The sequence below is a fragment of the Excalfactoria chinensis genome, chromosome 26, assembly GCF_039878825.1.
Source record: "Excalfactoria chinensis isolate bCotChi1 chromosome 26, bCotChi1.hap2, whole genome shotgun sequence".
NCBI lineage: Eukaryota > Metazoa > Chordata > Aves > Galliformes > Phasianidae > Excalfactoria > Excalfactoria chinensis.
Window position 1 is genome coordinate 442386 of NC_092850.1, and position 18072 is coordinate 460457.

Sequence of the window (18072 nt, forward strand, 5' to 3'; positions counted from 1 at the left end):
GGGAAGGGACAAGCACAGCATGCAGACAGCCCTGCTTTAGCCTCAAAGGGAGGGGGACCCGCTTTCCCAAGGCACCAAGCAAGCCCAGATGTCACACTGATGTCACACCGATGTCACACTGATGTCACACTGATGTCACACTGATGCCACACTGACCTTCCCTATTGGAGCACGATCCCTGCCACATTCCCTTTCTCTCCCCACCTCCCACACTCATTCCTTGTGCTGATGAGCTGCAGTGAGTGCATGGTCCCTATGGGCAACTCAGTGCAAAACACCCCCCCCCCCCCCGCTGCTCACATGGAATTCCTATTGACTTGATAGCTGTTTTTATTGAAAGCCAAACCCTGGGCTGGATGCCCTGAACAAAAGAGAATGGCACCCCAAATATTTGGATGGAAGAAATGCAAAACAAATAAACAAGGGGCCCAGAAGCAGCTCAGGCCATAAACAACAGGACTGCTCCGTGCAATGAGGCAGCCATTCAAAGTAAGGAACAAACGAGCTTTCATTTTATTTACAGAATGAACGAAGGAGGGAAGTTTCTCCTTATGACAACAAAACGCCCAATGGCATTTGAAAACCCGTGGTGGAAGGTTTGCTTCTTTGTCACCCATGGGCAGACACGCAGCTTGCAGGCAGCTCAGAAACTAGGGGTGAGTTTAGTATTCAAGGGCTGTTGGCTGAATGAAATCCCCCCCCCTTGTGCACCTCAGCCCTTGCAGTCACACTCCACATGTTGCTCCCAACCTCCTCTTGCAGAGGGCAGAGGTGAAATGAGTAGGCACCGGTTGTGCAACATCACTTGGAGGTCAGGCTGTACTTGTGGCTTCATGACAGTATAGGAACTCAGTTTGACAGGGAATAAAGACCAAGTAGGAGCCCCCAGAGTGGGGTCAGCCAGCCCCTGTTTATCTCTGCTATTAGAAAGGAGCAGCACGGGCTGCGGATCTGAATAAAACAAAGGATCTATCACTACATGAAAAACACACCCTTGGTCAGTAACACAACGCTGAGCTACAGCCAAAGGGAGCCCCCAAACTATTCCTCTCTGTATCCCTAGAGACACACATCTCCATCCTCACCCACTCTGAATACCAGGTCTCATTCCAGTGGCCATCATGATGCTGTGAGTGGGCCTGCAGCCTTTCTCCTGGCTGAGAAACGCCGTCGTGAGCTCAGGAAGTTGTCCATATCAGCAAAGAAGAGAAGGATAATGCGATTTCCTAACGTTTCACAGTAAAAATGACAATTGGTTTGAAAACACATCCCCCAAAATGAAGCATCCTCAGTAGTAAGGTCGCCGTGGATTGTTCTGCGGGGAATAAGAGAGGGGAATTAATCACAAGTGCTGCCTTTACAGAACAACGAGCATTTTGAGCTTCCTTGTGTGAAAAAGCCACCGAAACGTGACATTTCTGACAGTAAAACCTGAGGTTTCCCCATCACAAATCACAAAGGCAGCTCTCTAGATGCACTGACACGCTGGATGTAACAGGCAACTGCGAGCTTATGAGCCTTTCACAGCCAAGGAAACAATGATTCAAACCAAGCCATGGATTCACAGCCAACCCAGCTGCCTCCTTTGTGTGCAGTACCTCCACATAGCACAGAAAACTCAAGCCAGCCCCATCTCTCTTATGAGATATCTCAATGCATTTCTATGTGTGCATGTTCTGGTCCTGGGATGCCTTACCAAAGGGTTGGGTCGGAAGCGATAGGCGAGCATCATTCGTTTCCGGAATGCCTCGTATTCATCATCTTCCTTTGTTAGCTCTGCGGGGCGGTCAATGCCAAAGCCAGCACCATCCACAGCAGTAGTTCCCCTGTTCAGAAGGATGTAACAAAGCTGCTGAGCCAAGCTCACTACAAACACCCACACCAAGAAGGCAGCAGGTAGGACCGATCACGTCATCGCCTTGTTTCCATCGCCACGTTTCCATGTCGTCCTTTCAAACCATGTCTGCTATTGTTAGTTGGAAGTATTGTGGATGTATTTGCTCACCCTTTTAGAGCTGGAGCAGCAATACTGTGCTGCAGGCCTCCTTACCCAACAACGCTCAGACAAGCAGACCAACCTTGGCTAGCCAAAGCTGCTGGTTTGTGCCCTGCTGATAGAGGGAGGCAACTGCTCAGCATCCATCCCTCCAGAACAGTCCAGGAGCGACACCAGCTCATTTCTACCTCCGTTACCGCCTTCTCAGCAATGCTGAGATGGCAAACCCAAGCAAAGCACAACCCTGGTTCAACCCTGTGACAGACAGAAGCGTCTTCCTTCTGCTGTTTTAAAGCCTTGCTGTTCTGAACACAGCGATCTTTCATCACGGGCCTCCTCTGAACAAATAAGCACGCTGCCAGAGAGGAGATCTTCCTGCAATAAGCAAAGAAGTGCTTTGTAGAGACACTTGGTATTGCTCAGTAAACAAACTGTGACTGATAAAAGGATCTAATGCTAAAGAATAATTCAGAGCATTTCCTACCACCAATTCTGAAGCTCAGCATATGCCACCAGCAGATGATCCATCCAAAAAGATCCGTTCATCTATTTTTGGATGGAACTCTCCTGAAGCTTTATTATCTACAAAATGTGATGGAGTCAGTCAACTCCTGTGTCATAAAGAGCTGCACAATCACACACAGCGCTCACTGATGTGAACCTCAATGTTTCTCAGATGGGTGCACCAGGAGCATGTACTGTATGGATAGCCAGGAGTGCTTCAGATCCTCCTGAGGGTTTAAAGCAAGTCCTGGGAGAGAGGAGGTGCATACGTGGTGTTATCCCTGTGTTTATAGAGGGGGAAACTGAAAAGCAGGCAGCAGAGAAAAAGCACACTAGGCAAATTGAGATTGGAAACAAAACGCTCCTGGGCTCAGATCGTATCTTCTGCCTTAGACAGCAGTAACAAATCCAGACCTGGCAGGGAGAGAACCCCAAAGAAATCAGAAACAATTTTCCTCCTCTGCTGAGAGGATTCCATATTCTGTGCAAGTGATGAATTACAGCCACATTCATTGCAGCTGCTTCCAGTAGGCTAGAGCAGGAGCATCAATTATCAACCTAAGAGGAAAGGACTAAATCAATAGTAGAACTCTGCTTACTTGCTGACTGGGTTTTTAATCCCCTGTCCATCCGAGCCAAGCCCCTCGCCTTCCTTCCAGCCCATTTTCATTAGCATTTGATAACCTATGTTTTCCACAGTCAGTTTGAACTCTTTGTACTCGGAATAATCTGGTTCACGTCCTTCCTGCAGGAAGACAAAAGGTAGAGCTGGTTGGTTTGTATGTGCACAGACAGACCTACGTTTGTGGGTCAAAGGAGGGAAAAAATCAGCTTCAGCTACTGGAAGTCAGGACTGCTCTGGCAAACAGTTAATAACCAGCACAATCTCTTGGGACTCCATTTCTGCACAAACACAGAGAAGAAAACAGGTAAATGATAAAGCACTGCACAGTCACACAAGCCCTGTAACAACCTGCAAGGAGCAGGGAATGCTACTGTGAGATTAAGCTGAGACATATTCAGCTTCTGAATTTCAAGTTGCTCACTGAATCAAGTTTCAGATACGGCTTCTATATAAACCAGGATCTCCAGGGAACAGAGGAACCCATGCTGGTTGCAAGAAAACATTATCAAGGATGCCAGCATCAAGAAGTTCAACAGCTTAGGAAGAATCGACAGCTATGAAGTATTTTTTCATAAGCTTTTTGTGCGCTTTATGCTTTTACCTGCTGCAATTGTCTGGATAAAAACTTGAATTTTCCCTGTTTGGCATCAGCCACCACTTGTCTTAAATGGGAACTGCAGACAAACAGTGGGGAGCCTGAGAGGTCTGTCTCTAATTCCAGCTAACCCCCCAAATACCATCTGAACAGTTTGCTTTCTAGTTTACTACCACTGCAAAGAGCAAACACCTCCAGAAGGAGCATGGACTGCAGGGTGGTGAGGGCAGAAGTACTTCAAAGCTGCATGGTAGCAAACTGCTCTGACAAAGGGCTGAGATTCCACCCTCATTGCTGCAAATCTCTGCCTTTACCTTCAGAGCTTTGAATGTCTCCATGAATTTCTCCAGCTCGTCCGGTGGAAGGAAGTCTCCAATGAAATGCTTCCCTCTGCCCATCTGGGTCAGCTGCTCAGCCCACTCTGCCCAAGATACAGAAGTGAAAACAACAGTTATGCAGCATTCTTTGCCTTGGATTCTCAGAGGGTTTGTGAAGCATGACACCTCACAGGAACAAACTGCTATCACCTCCACCCAACAAGGAGGGAAACCACAGCACAGACCAGTGACAAGCAACCCTGTGACTGCCATGCTAAGAACACAACCTCTAACATCCCCCTCTGGAGGCCTCTGCACAACTGCAGGGCAAACAAGGTGCTTGCATGACAGCTCCCCACACACCTCGTGTCTTGTCCATCTCCATGCGTCGAAGCTGATGCTCCCACGTTCCCAGCTCACTGTCCACTTCTTCATCACTGTCGTAGCCATGCTGGTGCTGCTGAATTGCCTTTTCCCACATCATCTGCATTTCCTGCATGGCTTGCTTGTGCTTCATAATCATGTCATACATCTGCTGCATCTAGAAGAAGAGATGTGACAGTGCAATCAGTAACACAAAACAACACAGGCAGCACAGCCAGAGGGGCTGTGCAGCCCCCCACCCCAGCTGCCTCCCAGAATGTAGGTGATGACAACCACAGATCCCAAGGGGCAGCACAGCTGCTTGATCTGATGCACTCATTTCTCAGATCAAACAGGAGCAAGATGTGCTGGCTCCTCCGAGAGATGCATCTTGATTCCAGCACTGAAGACTGCTGCCATCCCCCCAAATCAACCCCATACAGTCTGAACATCACCCTCATGTTCCAGCAAAAGCAAATCCTGCTCTCACTCCACCACAGCTTGCACGCATGCCCTCACCCCCCCCACTGCTAAAGCAATACATAACCAGCTGCAGATGAGACACCACAGACCTTATAGATTTGGGGTTTTACTTTGGTAGCACAGCAATTGGCTGGCTTAGTTCGTATTCCCCAAAGCCCTCTAAGATCGTTCTGCTGACTGCAGCACCACATGACTCTCAGGCATTCAGCACAAATCCCAGAGATTTATGTGGAAAACTTTCTTTGCTATTTGTGACTTCCCCCCCCTCTGTTCTCCCACCTAACGCTGCCACGCTGCAGCAAGAGATGCAGGCACACAAATGAATAAGGAAAGCATTTCAGGGCATTACCTCCTGCTGCTCCTTCAGCTGTTTCTTCTGGGCTTCGGAGAGCTCCGTCACACCCACCAAACCAACTGGTTTCCCTTTTTCATAGCCAAGGCCTTTGAGGTCTTGAACTGAAAGAAGCACATGTAAAAGACTCTCATAAATCAGAGCCAACTGTTGAGGCAGTGAAGCCGAATCTCCAGGACCCCTCGTGAAACTTCGGACCCATTTCATGACTGCTGCATTCAGACACTGAACTGCAGAGCAGCCACTCAAAGGCAGAGACAGGCAAGCCAACAGCATGCAGTGGCTCTGCCAGCCCAGAGCCCAGATCATGTTAGCAGAGTGGGAACCAACATCTCACACCCCCAGAGGTCACTCTGTGTGGCAATTTCCTATGGCACGCTTGAAAACATCACTGCTCCTTTAATCTTAATTCCCCTCATAAGGCTTCTTTATGAACCCAAGCCACTGCAAGGAGTGATAATTATTCCTACTGCATCCCACGAAGATCTGAGCCTGTCACCATATTGCCCAGCCTGTGCACTCAGTGTCTGCTGCTTGCTACGTAAACAGCAACTTCATTCACAATGAAAAGCAAATGACCACGTTACAATGAAGACACGAGCATTGTGCTGCTTTGGAAGGTACCATTCCCCAAGGAATCTGAGCTCCTGCAGGCTGAAGAAGAGCATTGCTTGGGTTTCAAAGAGGAGACATTCTAAGCCTGACAGCCCCACCGATTCATCCTCCTTTTCCTGCTGCATCCCACTTGGAAGCTCCTCCTCTGGACTGACTCTCACTGTTGCATCAGGTAAGCTCTGGAATTAGATCCTAAGATTATGTAGGCAGGGAAGGCACTGATTGAAACACAACTCTGAGTTCAAAGCATACACGAAAGGAGTGGGGATGTCTCCATGTCACTGCTGCACCATGAGAAAGAGCACTAGGAACACTGCTGGGGCTGCAGAGAGAGATTTGCAGCAGAGACTGCCTTACAAACACGGTTTGCATCTCTCTAACAGAACCAACAGCTCCCTCCCCTCCCTCTACAGCACCTCAGAATTGAGATCCCAGCGCTTAAATATTTAAAGGATTAAAAGAAGCCTCCCAGCCACACTCCAGAGCACGTTGCATTTTCTTTTCAATGACTGCAAAACCCTCCATTCGAATGGACGTCCAGACTACAGTTAAATGGCGCTTCATTCATTATTCATCATCGATTAATTATGAAGCCCAATAATAATAGGATCATTGTTTGTGACACCAAACGTCTACACAGCATGCTAATCAGGCCCCAGGAGTTGGCTTCTGCCTTTCCCTTGTTCTCACCCAGGGCAACTGATCCGAGTCCTCTTATCTCCCTCCATTCCCACTTTGCTTTTGGCCAAGCGTGCCACGATTGGGAAGCAGCTTCTTCAACTCCAGCCTCCCAAGGAGAACATGAAACAGCACATCCATCCTGCCTCGCACAGCGAGAGCCTCTGCGCCAGCAATGGGAGTCAACGCTGCAGGAAGAGTTATGTAAAAGCACTGCAAGAGCTTTCCTGAGAGCAGGAAGCAATCGGCGGCGTTGCCCTGGGCCTGGCACTGGGATCAGCAATTCCAGCTCCCAAGAAATAAGAGCAAATAGAAAAATGAACCTGTCTGCTATTGACAAAGAGCCCGATTTCTGTCTCGGAGAGCATTGAGATTTGGAGACTGTTTTAATGAACATGATATGCCATTCCATGTTCAACTGGCTATAAATAAGAATCTGGCTCCAAATGTGATGTGAGACTGAGGCAACTCCAGCACCAGCCCTCGCCAAGGATTCACCTCCTGTCTCAGGGCATGGGAAAGCTTTCTCTGAATGCACTGAGGAAGACTCTGCCCTTCACAGAGGTCAGCAGCTCTCTGGCTTCGTTCTGAATTGCATAAACACTCAGGCTAAGAGCCAGGCATGGCTCCAAAGGCCCCACGAGCTGGTGGCTTGCCAGCATATATAACCACCTTAAAGGAGAAAGGTAAGACCGTAGCATCTTCTTTCGCATCCCAGAAAGCATATGCCACTGCTGCTTCCTGTGCTAAAGCTACATCTGGTTCGTCTGCCTGCTCTGTGGCACCTCGCAGGCTTCGTGCTGGGATGAAGCTGAAAGAGTCACTGCAGAAATTCAGCTCCGAGGGATATTACTGTAGTCCTGGCCTGAAGCATCTCAATACAGAAAAGTTGGTAGAAAAGCAAAGTTCCGCCCCAAAGTCTACATCTGAGGACAGAAAAACCCATTAGTGAGTGAGATCAGTCGACACATTTGCATCAAAACAGATAAGAAGATTTATAGGTGCCTTACACCAGGCTGGCATCAGGCAAACACAATGCAAAGGAGAAGCTGCTCTCAGCCTCACGTTCAGCAGGCTTGGGAAAAGGGCGTTTTTCCTTTGAATGGCATCAGCTTTGTCTACGGGGTTGATGGTGCAGTCTATCTGCAGCATTGGCAATAGACAACCTGAAGGTTCATCCCTTCCCCACAAGCCCAAAGAAGAGCTTGTTAGAACTGAACCGAAGGTCCTTTAAGAAGAGCAGAAGAAATCCCAGCACAGAAGTGCCTGAACTTTTGCTTTACAGCCTGAAGATGGTACTCAATTAAAACGAATCAGACCCAAATCGACCCAGCATTAGGTCTCACAATATTCTAACAGCAGCCTGCAGCATCCCATTAGCCCTCAGAGTTCACTAACAGCAATACCTCTGTCCTGTTCAGCTTCTCAGATGTATTAAACCCTGCAGCACCGACGCAGTTAAGTGCTCTGACATCAATACAGTAAAGAGGAACCTCGTTTCTGTCCAGAAGAGCTACTTTTTCTCCACTCTGCAATACTGATTTATTACTACGAGCTGACAGAAAAAAGGATCACAACAGCCCTCCACCACATTCAGAACAACTGCTAAGGATAAAGGTCTGAGACGCAGATATGGAGGGAGCAGAGCACCTTGTGCAACCTGCCTCGCACAGAACCACTTGCGTTTGGAATTCTCTCCACCTGTCAGCTGGAAGATGTTAATTCTAGGAAGAGATCAGTCCATCTCAAGCAGTAAATCCAAAAAACCCTTCCCCCTGCAGAGCATTAACAGCGCATTAATGGTTGATTTGGTATGCCTAGCAAATTGTTTGCTGTCCTTTTCTTCTACTTGACATCAAGCCCTGTAGAAAGTGAGCATGAACACAGCTGGCATGTCCCACTCTAATTAAGGGGAGGCTAAAGAGCCAGGGGAGATTTCAGCAGGAAGCGTGCTGCAATGAGCACACGGATACTCTTGCAGGCCCCCATTGCAGCAGGAGGTATTAAGATGGAATCTGATGCTTGTTTTGATAGCGTCTGCCCAGCTATCAGAGCTTCATCTAAGCTTCATTACCGTCTGCAAGGAGGAAAAAAGAAGATACTCTAGAGACACAGAATAAGACTTTAGTATCTGATTTCTGGCTTACTACAAGCAGCAATTCAAGGTCAAATGAATGAGCAATCCAGACTGGTAACTCGTCCTGCACGTATGACATGCATAGACAAGAATTCTGTACTGGACAGCAATCAGAAAAGCAGACTGCATAGGAACTCCTCTTCCTCTCTATTTGAAGGGCTGGATGAGGAGATTGAGTCCTTCCTTCCTGATCTCTGCAGAATCAATGTATAACAACACATACTGCCAGCCCAACATCTCACCCAGGCCTAACAATCAAAGCTATTAATGGCTGAGCAATCACATCTCCTATAACCCAGCCTAAGCAGAAGACCCGCTGATTTGATGGAGCAACGGATTCTACAGGCTGATGATGTGCTGAGAATCTCACCCTGCAGCTCAGGAAGTCAAACCTTATCCCGTTCCATCCATTTTGCTATTGCTCTGGGGGAAAGCTCCTGTTTAGACAGGTGCTTGTTACTCTTCCCATGACTCAAGCCTCACACCATTAATATTCTCTGTTTGCCAACACTGCCTTCCTATCCTGCACCTTCACTTGCTCCTTTTGCCATCCCTTCCCCACAACACGTTAACCGAACAAAGGATTCAAAAGGCATCACCTTAAACACCTGCACCTACCTGTTGTCCTTGAGTGACTCAGTTTCTGTCTGCATCTTTAAGTGCCTTCCTAATCACCTACCTGCACATGCACGGATGGGCCACAGGAGTTCAACCTCTGTGAGCTCACTGCAAGTGTCTGGGCTGGAAGAACTACCTCCCAGCACTCCAACGTGGCTGCAACCCCTGGTGAACTTGGCAGGTGAAGCAACAGAGGCATCAGCCTCAGCACTGGATGAGGGCTGTGACTCCTACTTGTAATCAAATGAAATGAAATGGGTATAAATTGGAACTGGGAGTTATACTTGTGCCCACCGGCACCTGGGGAACAGCTATTCCTATTTAGCCTTCTGATCAGCTAGAGTGAGATGGAAGTGCTGCCCAGGGGTTTTATCCTACCGTGGGGAATAAGCGCAGTTCAGCTTTGATATTTGTTTTCTGAAGACTCTTCCTGAAGTGAAATAGCCCTAAATAGCGTGGAGGCTGAGGCTCTAATGAGCTATAGCACAGCAGGGTTTTAGAGATAGCTGAAGAACGATAAGATCCAATCCCTGGTGTCAGCGAGATAAAGTGGTTTATCTGGGTTTCCACACAGGGAGAGCTAGCTGCTGGACCCAGCTGAAAGACACGGGGCTGGCCACCAAGGAGATTACAACAAGAGATAAAGACTTGCTGGGCTTTCTGTTTACGCAGCCAGCTGAGCTAAGGCAGAAAGCACTCCCGAGGAACAAACAGTTATGCAACCCAAACGACAGAGCCACTAACCTGACAGAGGGGAGGGAGAATCCAACTGCTGAACGAGCTGCGGGAGGGGCAGTTCAACCTTGTCTTCCTCTGGCCCCCACCTGCTCTTCCGCTTCTTTTTAGTAGTGCCTGCTGCAGCTGCAGTTGTTGTTGCAGCAGTAGTTGTAGCCGTTTGATTCGGTGGGGTTGAAGAGGATGATGGTGAAGGTGAGGGCAATGGTGGGGGTACAGGTAAAGGCAGGGGCAACGGTGTGGGGACGGGTAAGGGCACAGGCAAGGGTGAGGGAACGGGCAAGGGCACAGGTGAGGGCACAGGGATGGGTAAAGGTAAAGGCAAAGGTGTGGGTGCAGGTAATGGCAGAGACGATAAGCACAGGGGTGATGGAGATGCCTCGGGACTGGTCTTCCTTTTCAGACTGGGTTCTGCAGGCACAGGAGCACTTGCAGCACTGGTTTTGGCCTTACGGAACTCCTCCAGTTTCTGTCGGTAATACTTGTAGCCTTTGCTGTTTGGCTCATATAAAAACCTATGGGGAAAAAATAAATAAGTCTGTACCAGCCGTCATACCCGGGGGATGGATACAGCAGTTTGCACAGCTTTTCCCTTTCATACAGTGCTCTCACACAAGGAACCTCGCCACTCATCTTGCTGCTCTCCAGCACCACCCTGTGTGTGTGTATGTGTAAGGCAGGGTTCAAAGTGCTGCTTCAAGGTGAACTGCAAGTCTTTGGGACCAGGAAGCGTGCTTCCTTCCCATTCCTAGGGGAAACACAGCTATTGAGTGTCACATAAGCACACCGTGCTAAAAGGATCACACCACGTTGTGGGAATACAAAGACTTCCCCCAGAACACGCCTGGGAAAACTGCGAGGGCATCACAACGTGTTGGATTTCAGCTCACAGAAGAAAACACATTCACAGCTTTACCAGTAAGGATGCCAAACCACTGCCTAAAGAAACTGCTTCCAGCCCTCTATGCTTCGAGCTTGAATAGATATTAACAGTCTGCTTAATTATACCACGATTCCTCCTTCTGTTCCTTCATACTCAACAAGAAAACTGCTTTAGTTGTTACTCCTTCCAGAAATAGGCATCTCTGACCTTTTGGGTAAAATAAAACTCCTTAGTCTCTGTAGGAAGAACACAAACAATCCTCAGTCTAGCAGCTATGCAAAAAAAAGATTAATCAATACACTTTGTTTATTATAAACACTCTCTTTTTGGGCTCCCTCCAATTTAAATACTTCGTGCAGAAACTTTGCCTATTTCTAATGCCTCTGCAATCTTCCTGCTTCAGGGCGGGAGGGTTTAAAACCTGATCTAACGCCTCCCTGTGATAGTGCCTGCTCCTAAAAGATGATGTAGGAGACAACAGGCCTTCCCCATCTATTGCTGCACAACAGCCATGGGCAAACACGAGCAGATCTCTTGACACTCTTAAAATACACTGAATTAAATCTCATGTTCTTCCATTTGAATGATAAGGGTTGGGGATTGCTGCAGGAGTGAGCATAGGGCAGGATGGGACACCCATCTGATGGGATCCCAATAGAGGAGGTAAGGTTCAACTGGGACCACGGTGGTGTTTTCAAGTAAATAACAGAGCAGCTCAGCTATCAGCACATCTGTCGGATGCAATTCACAACACAAGGAGACGACCCCAAGAGGGCCAAGGAAGCAACAAATAAAAAGCCAAAATATCAGCAGCAAAACAAGGTCCTGCTGAACACAGCACTGCTCCCAGAGAACACACCACATTGTTCGTGAGAGCAGGAACACGAACCACATATGACACTAAAGGGAGATATTAAGCAGCTGTCAGTAAGCACCAAAGAGAACAATTCACATCCGATGCACTGAAAATGATATTCCAAAGGGGGATCTAATGGTGGTGGATTGCTACCTGAACGTTAAAGATGCTGCGTAAAGAGCAAGCCAGGAAATTAATTGGACAGCAACAGTATGAAGGGTGGATGGGGGCCCACAATAGGACTCAGTTATAGGGAAGAGCTTAAAGGTCAGGATTATACCACTGGATTGCAACAGAAAGCAGGTGGGAGGGGTGGAAGTCATCAATTCATTTTGGAGATAGCAAATCGATTCCTCTCTCTCTATGCCTTGAATTGTAAAGCTTCAGAACGTGAAGGAATCAGCGCTATATAGCTTATGACTTCAGATTGACGTCCACCATTATCCCCTTATAAAGAAAAGGCCCCACCTGACCCCCCAGCAGCAAGCTTCTCCCTTTACCTGAAAGCATGGTTCTCACGGTTGTTCTGCAAGGCAATAGCTTCCACCTCAGGACCCCCGTCTGCTATGAACCGGGCGAGTTTCTCAGCAAAGTTCTTTGTCTCTTCATCCTCTGGGGGTGAAACTTTAAGCAGGCTGTCAGTACTGGGCCCAACTCACACAAGCAACAGTCAAAGCCTATCTGTTCTAAGAACCCCAAGAGCAGAATAAGGGCAAAAGGTCGAGTTTAATTTTTAGGAACATTACAGGCAAACAGAGTTTACATCACAGAAACACGACATTGCATTACAGTTGTAACAACAGTTTCGTAAGCAGAGGAGCACTCATTCACACACCACCATCCTCTGTGCCAGCAGCTAGATGAGAGCAGATTAAGGGACAAGCCAGCTTTTGTGTTCAAAGGGGGGCACTCGTTTCTCTGTACAGCAGAGGAAGTCCTTCTTCCTCGTGTCAGGCATAATATCACCTCTCAGTACTCACAATTAACTCTCATTAAAGGTTTTGCCACTGAAGTCCAGAGGTGTCAATGGGAGGAAAAAGCAGCCAAGTAGGAACACACAATCCCACGTGTATGCAGTGTCACTGCACACCTGATGGCCACTTTGAGGGTTGTAGGACAGTGGAAATTCACCATGGAACAGTCCCAGCCCTCAGATGGAAGAGGCAACTACTGCAGCCTCAGTCCAAAGGCACAGAGGTCTCAGATCTTTAGTATTAGAAGCATATCTGATGTTCATAAGGAACCAGGCAAACAGGTTACTTAGCCATGACAGCCTTATATGAATTTACTACCTGCATAGTACCAGTGCCAGCATTCCAGTGTGCTGGCACAGGACCAGGAGGCAGAAGACATGATTATAAGCCATGGGTAAGTCATAACCTTTCCTTGCTTCAATACTGCACACCTGTAAAGTATGGATAATACCGTTTATAGCTTCCAGGCTGCAGTATCAGCTGGTTGATATTGGTAATGAGCTTCTTCAGCCCACATTCTGTTGAGCCACCATTTGTCTGGGCTGTTAACTCATCAGCATGACAGCTAAATTGCATTAATACTCCTTCCCACAGAAAGGGAATCTGACAGCAGGCCTGAAACAGAGGCTGGAAGGGAAGCGATGAATGCCCAGCCTGCAGACCACATCTCATCCATATCAATTTTGGTCTCCTAATGCAGTTAACCTTGTTCCACTGCCCACAGCATCTGTCTGTTGGCAGATCACCCACTTCTGCTGCTCTCCCACCTGAAATCAGTCCCTTATTTGCAAAGGTTTATGTCCCAAGCAGGAAATAAAGGCTTCAGGTAGGGAAACAGCAGCAGAAACGAAGATTACATTCAAATAAACCTTTCTCATTGATAACAAATCCAATAAGAACATGTGAGAATAAGCACTTTTTCCTCAATGCATTTTCAGGTCAGGTCATGGTCTTAATTACCTTTCTGAGAAGAGGATGCTTGAGAACTTTGATTCTCTTTCCTTATCTCTGCCACTTTCTTTCTGTAGTAAAGGAATTCTCTGCTGTTCTTATCATGTAAAAACCTAAAGTGGAGATGAAGGGGGGAAAAAAAAAAATGGCAAAAAATATGCATCAGCAACAGCTATAAAAAATAAAACCAACACCAATCCCCTAGAGATGTAAACAGCCTGAACTACAAAGAACAAGACAGATCAATTACTCAGAACGCACTTAAACCGTGGGTTACGATGCCTTTAGCATGTTTAAACACACACAGCTCTAATCCAAGGACCTGCACCCAAACGTTCTGTCTTACTTCACAAAGATAAGTAAATAACAGTCCATCCTTCTCACATACAGGGGAATCCTCTGTCAGCCACGCAGCACAGCAATGGCAGAGAAGACAGACTCAGCCCTAAGGTGCAACACAGCACTATATATATATATATATCTACACTATACCCCTAATTGATCTGTGTGCACAGCAGCACAGTATCACTTTCTGCCTCTGTTTTCCCCAAACAAAAACACTGACATGTAACAAAGCTCAAATCCACCCAACAACAATTAAACCAAACCCCCTCCTCCCCCATGAGAACTACACATACAAGGCTGATATTCTCCCTCCTACAACAACACAGCGCCCTGCTTTGGTAGATGAGTTTGACTTACGAAAAAGCTGGGTTATCCTTGTAGTCTTCCATAGCGACCTTCTCTAACTCTGGTCCCCCTTCAGCCACGAACCTAGCCAGCTTTTCCACCACTTGGCGGGTCTCCGCATCCTCTGGGGGTAAAACTTTAAGCAGGCTGTCAGTACTGGGGTTCAACTCACACACCAAACAGGTAACAGGCACATTACTTCTAAGAACCACGGCGACAGACAAAAGTAGAATGGGAACGGGAAAAAAAAGGATGAAATGGGGGATCCGGTCTTACACAGCTGTACAAATCACAACCCTTATGTCACAGTCAGCCCCCTTCCCTCCCCTGCTAGGAAGTTAATATTCTGAGTGCTAAGGAAGGCCTAAAAGTGCAATCTGAACTGTTTAGAGTACAACCTCAATTGGAATGTGATTTGGTCCTGATGACTCCACTCCACATAAAACACATGGTGGGGAGGAATAGGATAACCACATTAGCAACTAAATGTTATAAATCCCAGCTCACAAAGCACTGTTCTGTACCAAGACAGCAGAGACCTCTTGTGCAGCTGGAGCATGTAGCTCTTCCCACTGCCATATACCCATGTTCCAGCCCTCACTTGGAGGGAATCCTATCAGGGATATGGGGAAGGCAAAGCCTCCAGAAAGCTGTATTTCCTTCTGTGCCAAACAAGGAACCGATTAACAGTGGCTGGAGGGCTGACACAGGACATAATTCAATGGAAACTAAACACACATTTGTCTAAACAACGATATTTTGGGTATGGTGCTGAACTCAGAGCACTGTGTCCAGGAGCAGAGGTGTGTTCACTCTGATCTAGACTAGTTTTGAACCCACATCTTTGGCATTAAGGGTCCATTGTCCTGTCTTCACCCTTTGCAGCCAGCAGCTACTTCTCACATTCCTGCAGTACATTTCATGCTTGTGTTCAGACCTGCCAGGATTAGGTTCTAATAAATCCCACAGCAACAGCTAGGCATGTTTCTGTAAACATAATGAAACGAATTGTGACACAAATCTTTAGTGTGACTTACTGGGCAACACCAATCTAATTTTATACTTGATTAGTACGTCTGTGTGAAATTCACATTATTAACCAAATCTGCCCTCTGACTCCTTAGCCTATTGCTGATTTAAGTGCTGCAATTTTCTCCTTTGGTTTCATACCCTTTTCAAGCAGTTAAGGTGTGTTTTTCTATTGAGGCTTGAGAGGCAGGAACTTGGAATTTACCTGATTGCACTTCTGTGACTTATAAGTAATTTTATTCATTTATACACGCAGTTTTTCCCCCCACTCCTCAATTGCTTGTTATGCTACCTCAGAGAAAACAACCTTTCTAGATGTTACACAGATCCAGACTAACTATGGTGAATGACCACCTCCCTCACTGAGTGGGAGGGTGCTCAACCCTCAGCTTTTCTCCACAGAAATCTGCACACAAAAGCTTCACTAACAACCCACAGCACAAGGGAAAAGCCCAATCAACCTTCTAGCACTCAACTCCTACCCGCTAACAAGCAAACCTGACCCACCAAATAAACAACGTAGCAGCACAAAGCGTCATTTACCTTTGATTTCCAACCACTGCTCATAATCTTCCTCCTCATCTTCATCTGGCGACTGAAACACACTGAGGCGGTTAACGACTGGGGTCTGTTTGGAATGGGAGTAGTTCTTCGCTTGCTGCAGCATGCTGCTCAGGACCTGACCAGGGCGCTTCCCAAACAGCATAGGTTTCTTCCCAACATTTGATGCAGAAGGGTTTGCCGAGTGATTAGTAGAACTTGGGGGAGGTGCTTAGAAAAGAATGAAGGGGGAGGGGGAAATAATTCCTGTGCATTCTTATTGTTTCAATAAGGTTATAAACAACAAACTCAGGCAGTAAAACATCTGCAATAGGCCGGCATTTTCAAAGTACATTAAAGACATTGTCTGGCAAAAAGCTTCATAACTAAGTGAAAATGATGGTGACTGCAACAAAGGGAGATCCAAGCTAAAAGAAGTAAAAGATGTTTGTCTTTACAGCACCTATAGATGGAAAGAAGTGCAAAATGCATCCTGAAGGAAGACTTCCATGCAAATCTAAAGGGGTCACCGTTGCTTTAGAACTTACTCTTACTGGTAACAGCTCATAACAGGGTTTCTAAAGTGAATATACAACGGAGGCAGCTCACACAAAGCCAGCACCATCATGAGAAGGAAGGCCTCCTGTTGCTCAGAGGTTGGACCTACCAGTACTTGACTTTTCCTTCTGCAGCTTGAGAAACTGCTGGAGGAAACTGCCATCGTTAACAAACTTGTTGGAAACAGAAGCTTCGTTTTCAGCCCCATCATCTCTAAACAGGAGAAAGAAAAGAAAGCAGGTGATGGTTAAGTGACAACTTTCCTAATCCCCTTATAAACATTTCTTTTGGATAGAAAACAAGACCAAACATTACTGATCCCTTGGCACCTAACTTGGAGAACGCAGCCTTTCAGAAGCACAAGAACGATTCCATTTGCTGCTTATAGCATCCGCGTGTGCTGTGCAGCCTATTAAAACAGGATTTCTCCTTGCACAGTTGTGCTGTTAGAGCTCCAGGCAAGCAGCAAGTGGTGGAGCTGCACTAACACTTGGGAATTAAGGATGTGTAAAAAGGAGTAATTGAGGAGAAAGAAAACAAGGTAACATAGAGTTGGAAATGTTAAGACTGAAGGTGGAGAGGTTTAGAGTGGATAGAAGGGAGAAGTTCTTTAAGAAAGGGGTGGTGAAGCAATGCACAGGGTGCACAGAGAGGCAGTGGATCCCCCTATGGCTAGAGACACCCAAGGTCAGGCTGGATAAGGCTCTGAGTGCTGATAGAGCTGTGGGCATCCACTGCAGCGGAGTGGGACCAGATGGTCTCAAAGGGTCCCTTCTAACCAAAACCATTGATGTATATCACGGCCAACTCTCTGCTAACAGCAATGTGTGACACCACCAGGCAGACCCGCACACACGGAGCCCACCGCCGCCATTCCCAACGCCTCATTAGCTCATTAACAGCTCCAACCCCTCAGCGTTGCCTCCAAGTGCCCGTCAGGCCCCTTCCCACAACCCACATCATTCCCAGCCCATCTCAGCACTCACTCTCCCAGCAGCGGCAGCTGTTGGAGGCTCAGCGCGCTCTGCCGGGCCTGCTGCTCCAAACGGGCCTCGATCTCTTTCTTTTTCTGCGCTATCAGCTCCTCCTGTTGCAGGATGTTCGCCGTTGTCTTGGCCGATTTCGACTGCGAGACCCCAAACCACCGACTGGCCTTCCCTGTAAAGGAGAGAAGGGAGGCGATGAGCGCCCGCTCCAACGGAGCCTCCCTGAGGAAGAGAGGCCGCGGGGCGCTGCATCCTCACAACGGGACCGAGGGGGAGGAGGAGGCCCCGGTAGCGCCGTACCCGGAGCATCCCGGTGCTGGTGCTGGTGGTGATGGTCCATTTTGGAACTGCCGTCCCACCATGCACCGCGCTGAGCCCGGGAGGAGCCGTGCGCAACAGCGCTGCCGCAAAGGCCTCTGGGAGTTGTAGTCCTTGAGGAGGCCTCGGGCTGACCGCTCGAGATTCAGAGCGCGTTCGGACTACAACTCCCACAAGCCCTCCCGCGGCGCCGTTTCCGCCCGCCGCGCCGACGTCATTTCCGCTCATCCCTCAGAGGACTGCAGATCCCGTCACCCCCCGCGCGCGCC

The 18072-nt window shown here is 47.7% G+C and overlaps 1 protein-coding gene across 3 annotated transcripts; it reads right to left on the reverse strand.

Annotated features, from left to right (window-relative positions):
* Positions 1-314: 314 nt before the first annotated feature.
* SUGP1 (SURP and G-patch domain containing 1) lies at positions 315-17859 on the reverse strand. Of its 3 annotated transcripts, none has more exons than XM_072357620.1 (14): positions 17786-17859; positions 17486-17657; positions 16609-16712; positions 15945-16172; positions 14385-14508; positions 13692-13795; positions 12258-12381; positions 10028-10533; positions 5233-5339; positions 4401-4578; positions 4035-4141; positions 3100-3245; positions 1697-1826; positions 315-1315 (listed from the first exon to the last, which is right to left on the reverse strand). In XM_072357620.1, the coding sequence occupies exons 1-14, from the start codon at positions 17823-17825 to the stop codon at positions 1289-1291; spliced, it is 2097 nt and encodes a 698-aa protein (XP_072213721.1). In that variant the 5' UTR covers positions 17826-17859; the 3' UTR covers positions 315-1288. The 3 variants fall into 3 exon arrangements, with proteins under 3 accessions (XP_072213721.1, XP_072213722.1, XP_072213723.1); XM_072357621.1 differs by having other exon boundaries at positions 486-1315; positions 14385-14496; XM_072357622.1 differs by having other exon boundaries at positions 486-1315; positions 12258-12369.
* Between the last annotated feature and the right edge of the window lie 213 nt (positions 17860-18072).

What these genes read in the sequence shown, in the direction of transcription:
- SUGP1 (XM_072357620.1), bottom strand. Translation starts at nt 17,825, where the DNA reads ATGGACCATCACCACCAGCACCAGCACCGGGATGCTCCGG. An exon ending in CGTGAGAACCATGCTTTCAG is followed by an intron (nt 10,534 to 12,257) that starts GTAAAGGGAGAA and finishes TTTTCCCCATAG; the next exon opens with GTTTTTATATGAGCCAAACA. An exon ending in AGCTGAAGGAGCAGCAGGAG is followed by an intron (nt 4,579 to 5,232) that starts GTAATGCCCTGA and finishes CTCTTCTTCTAG; the next exon opens with ATGCAGCAGATGTATGACAT.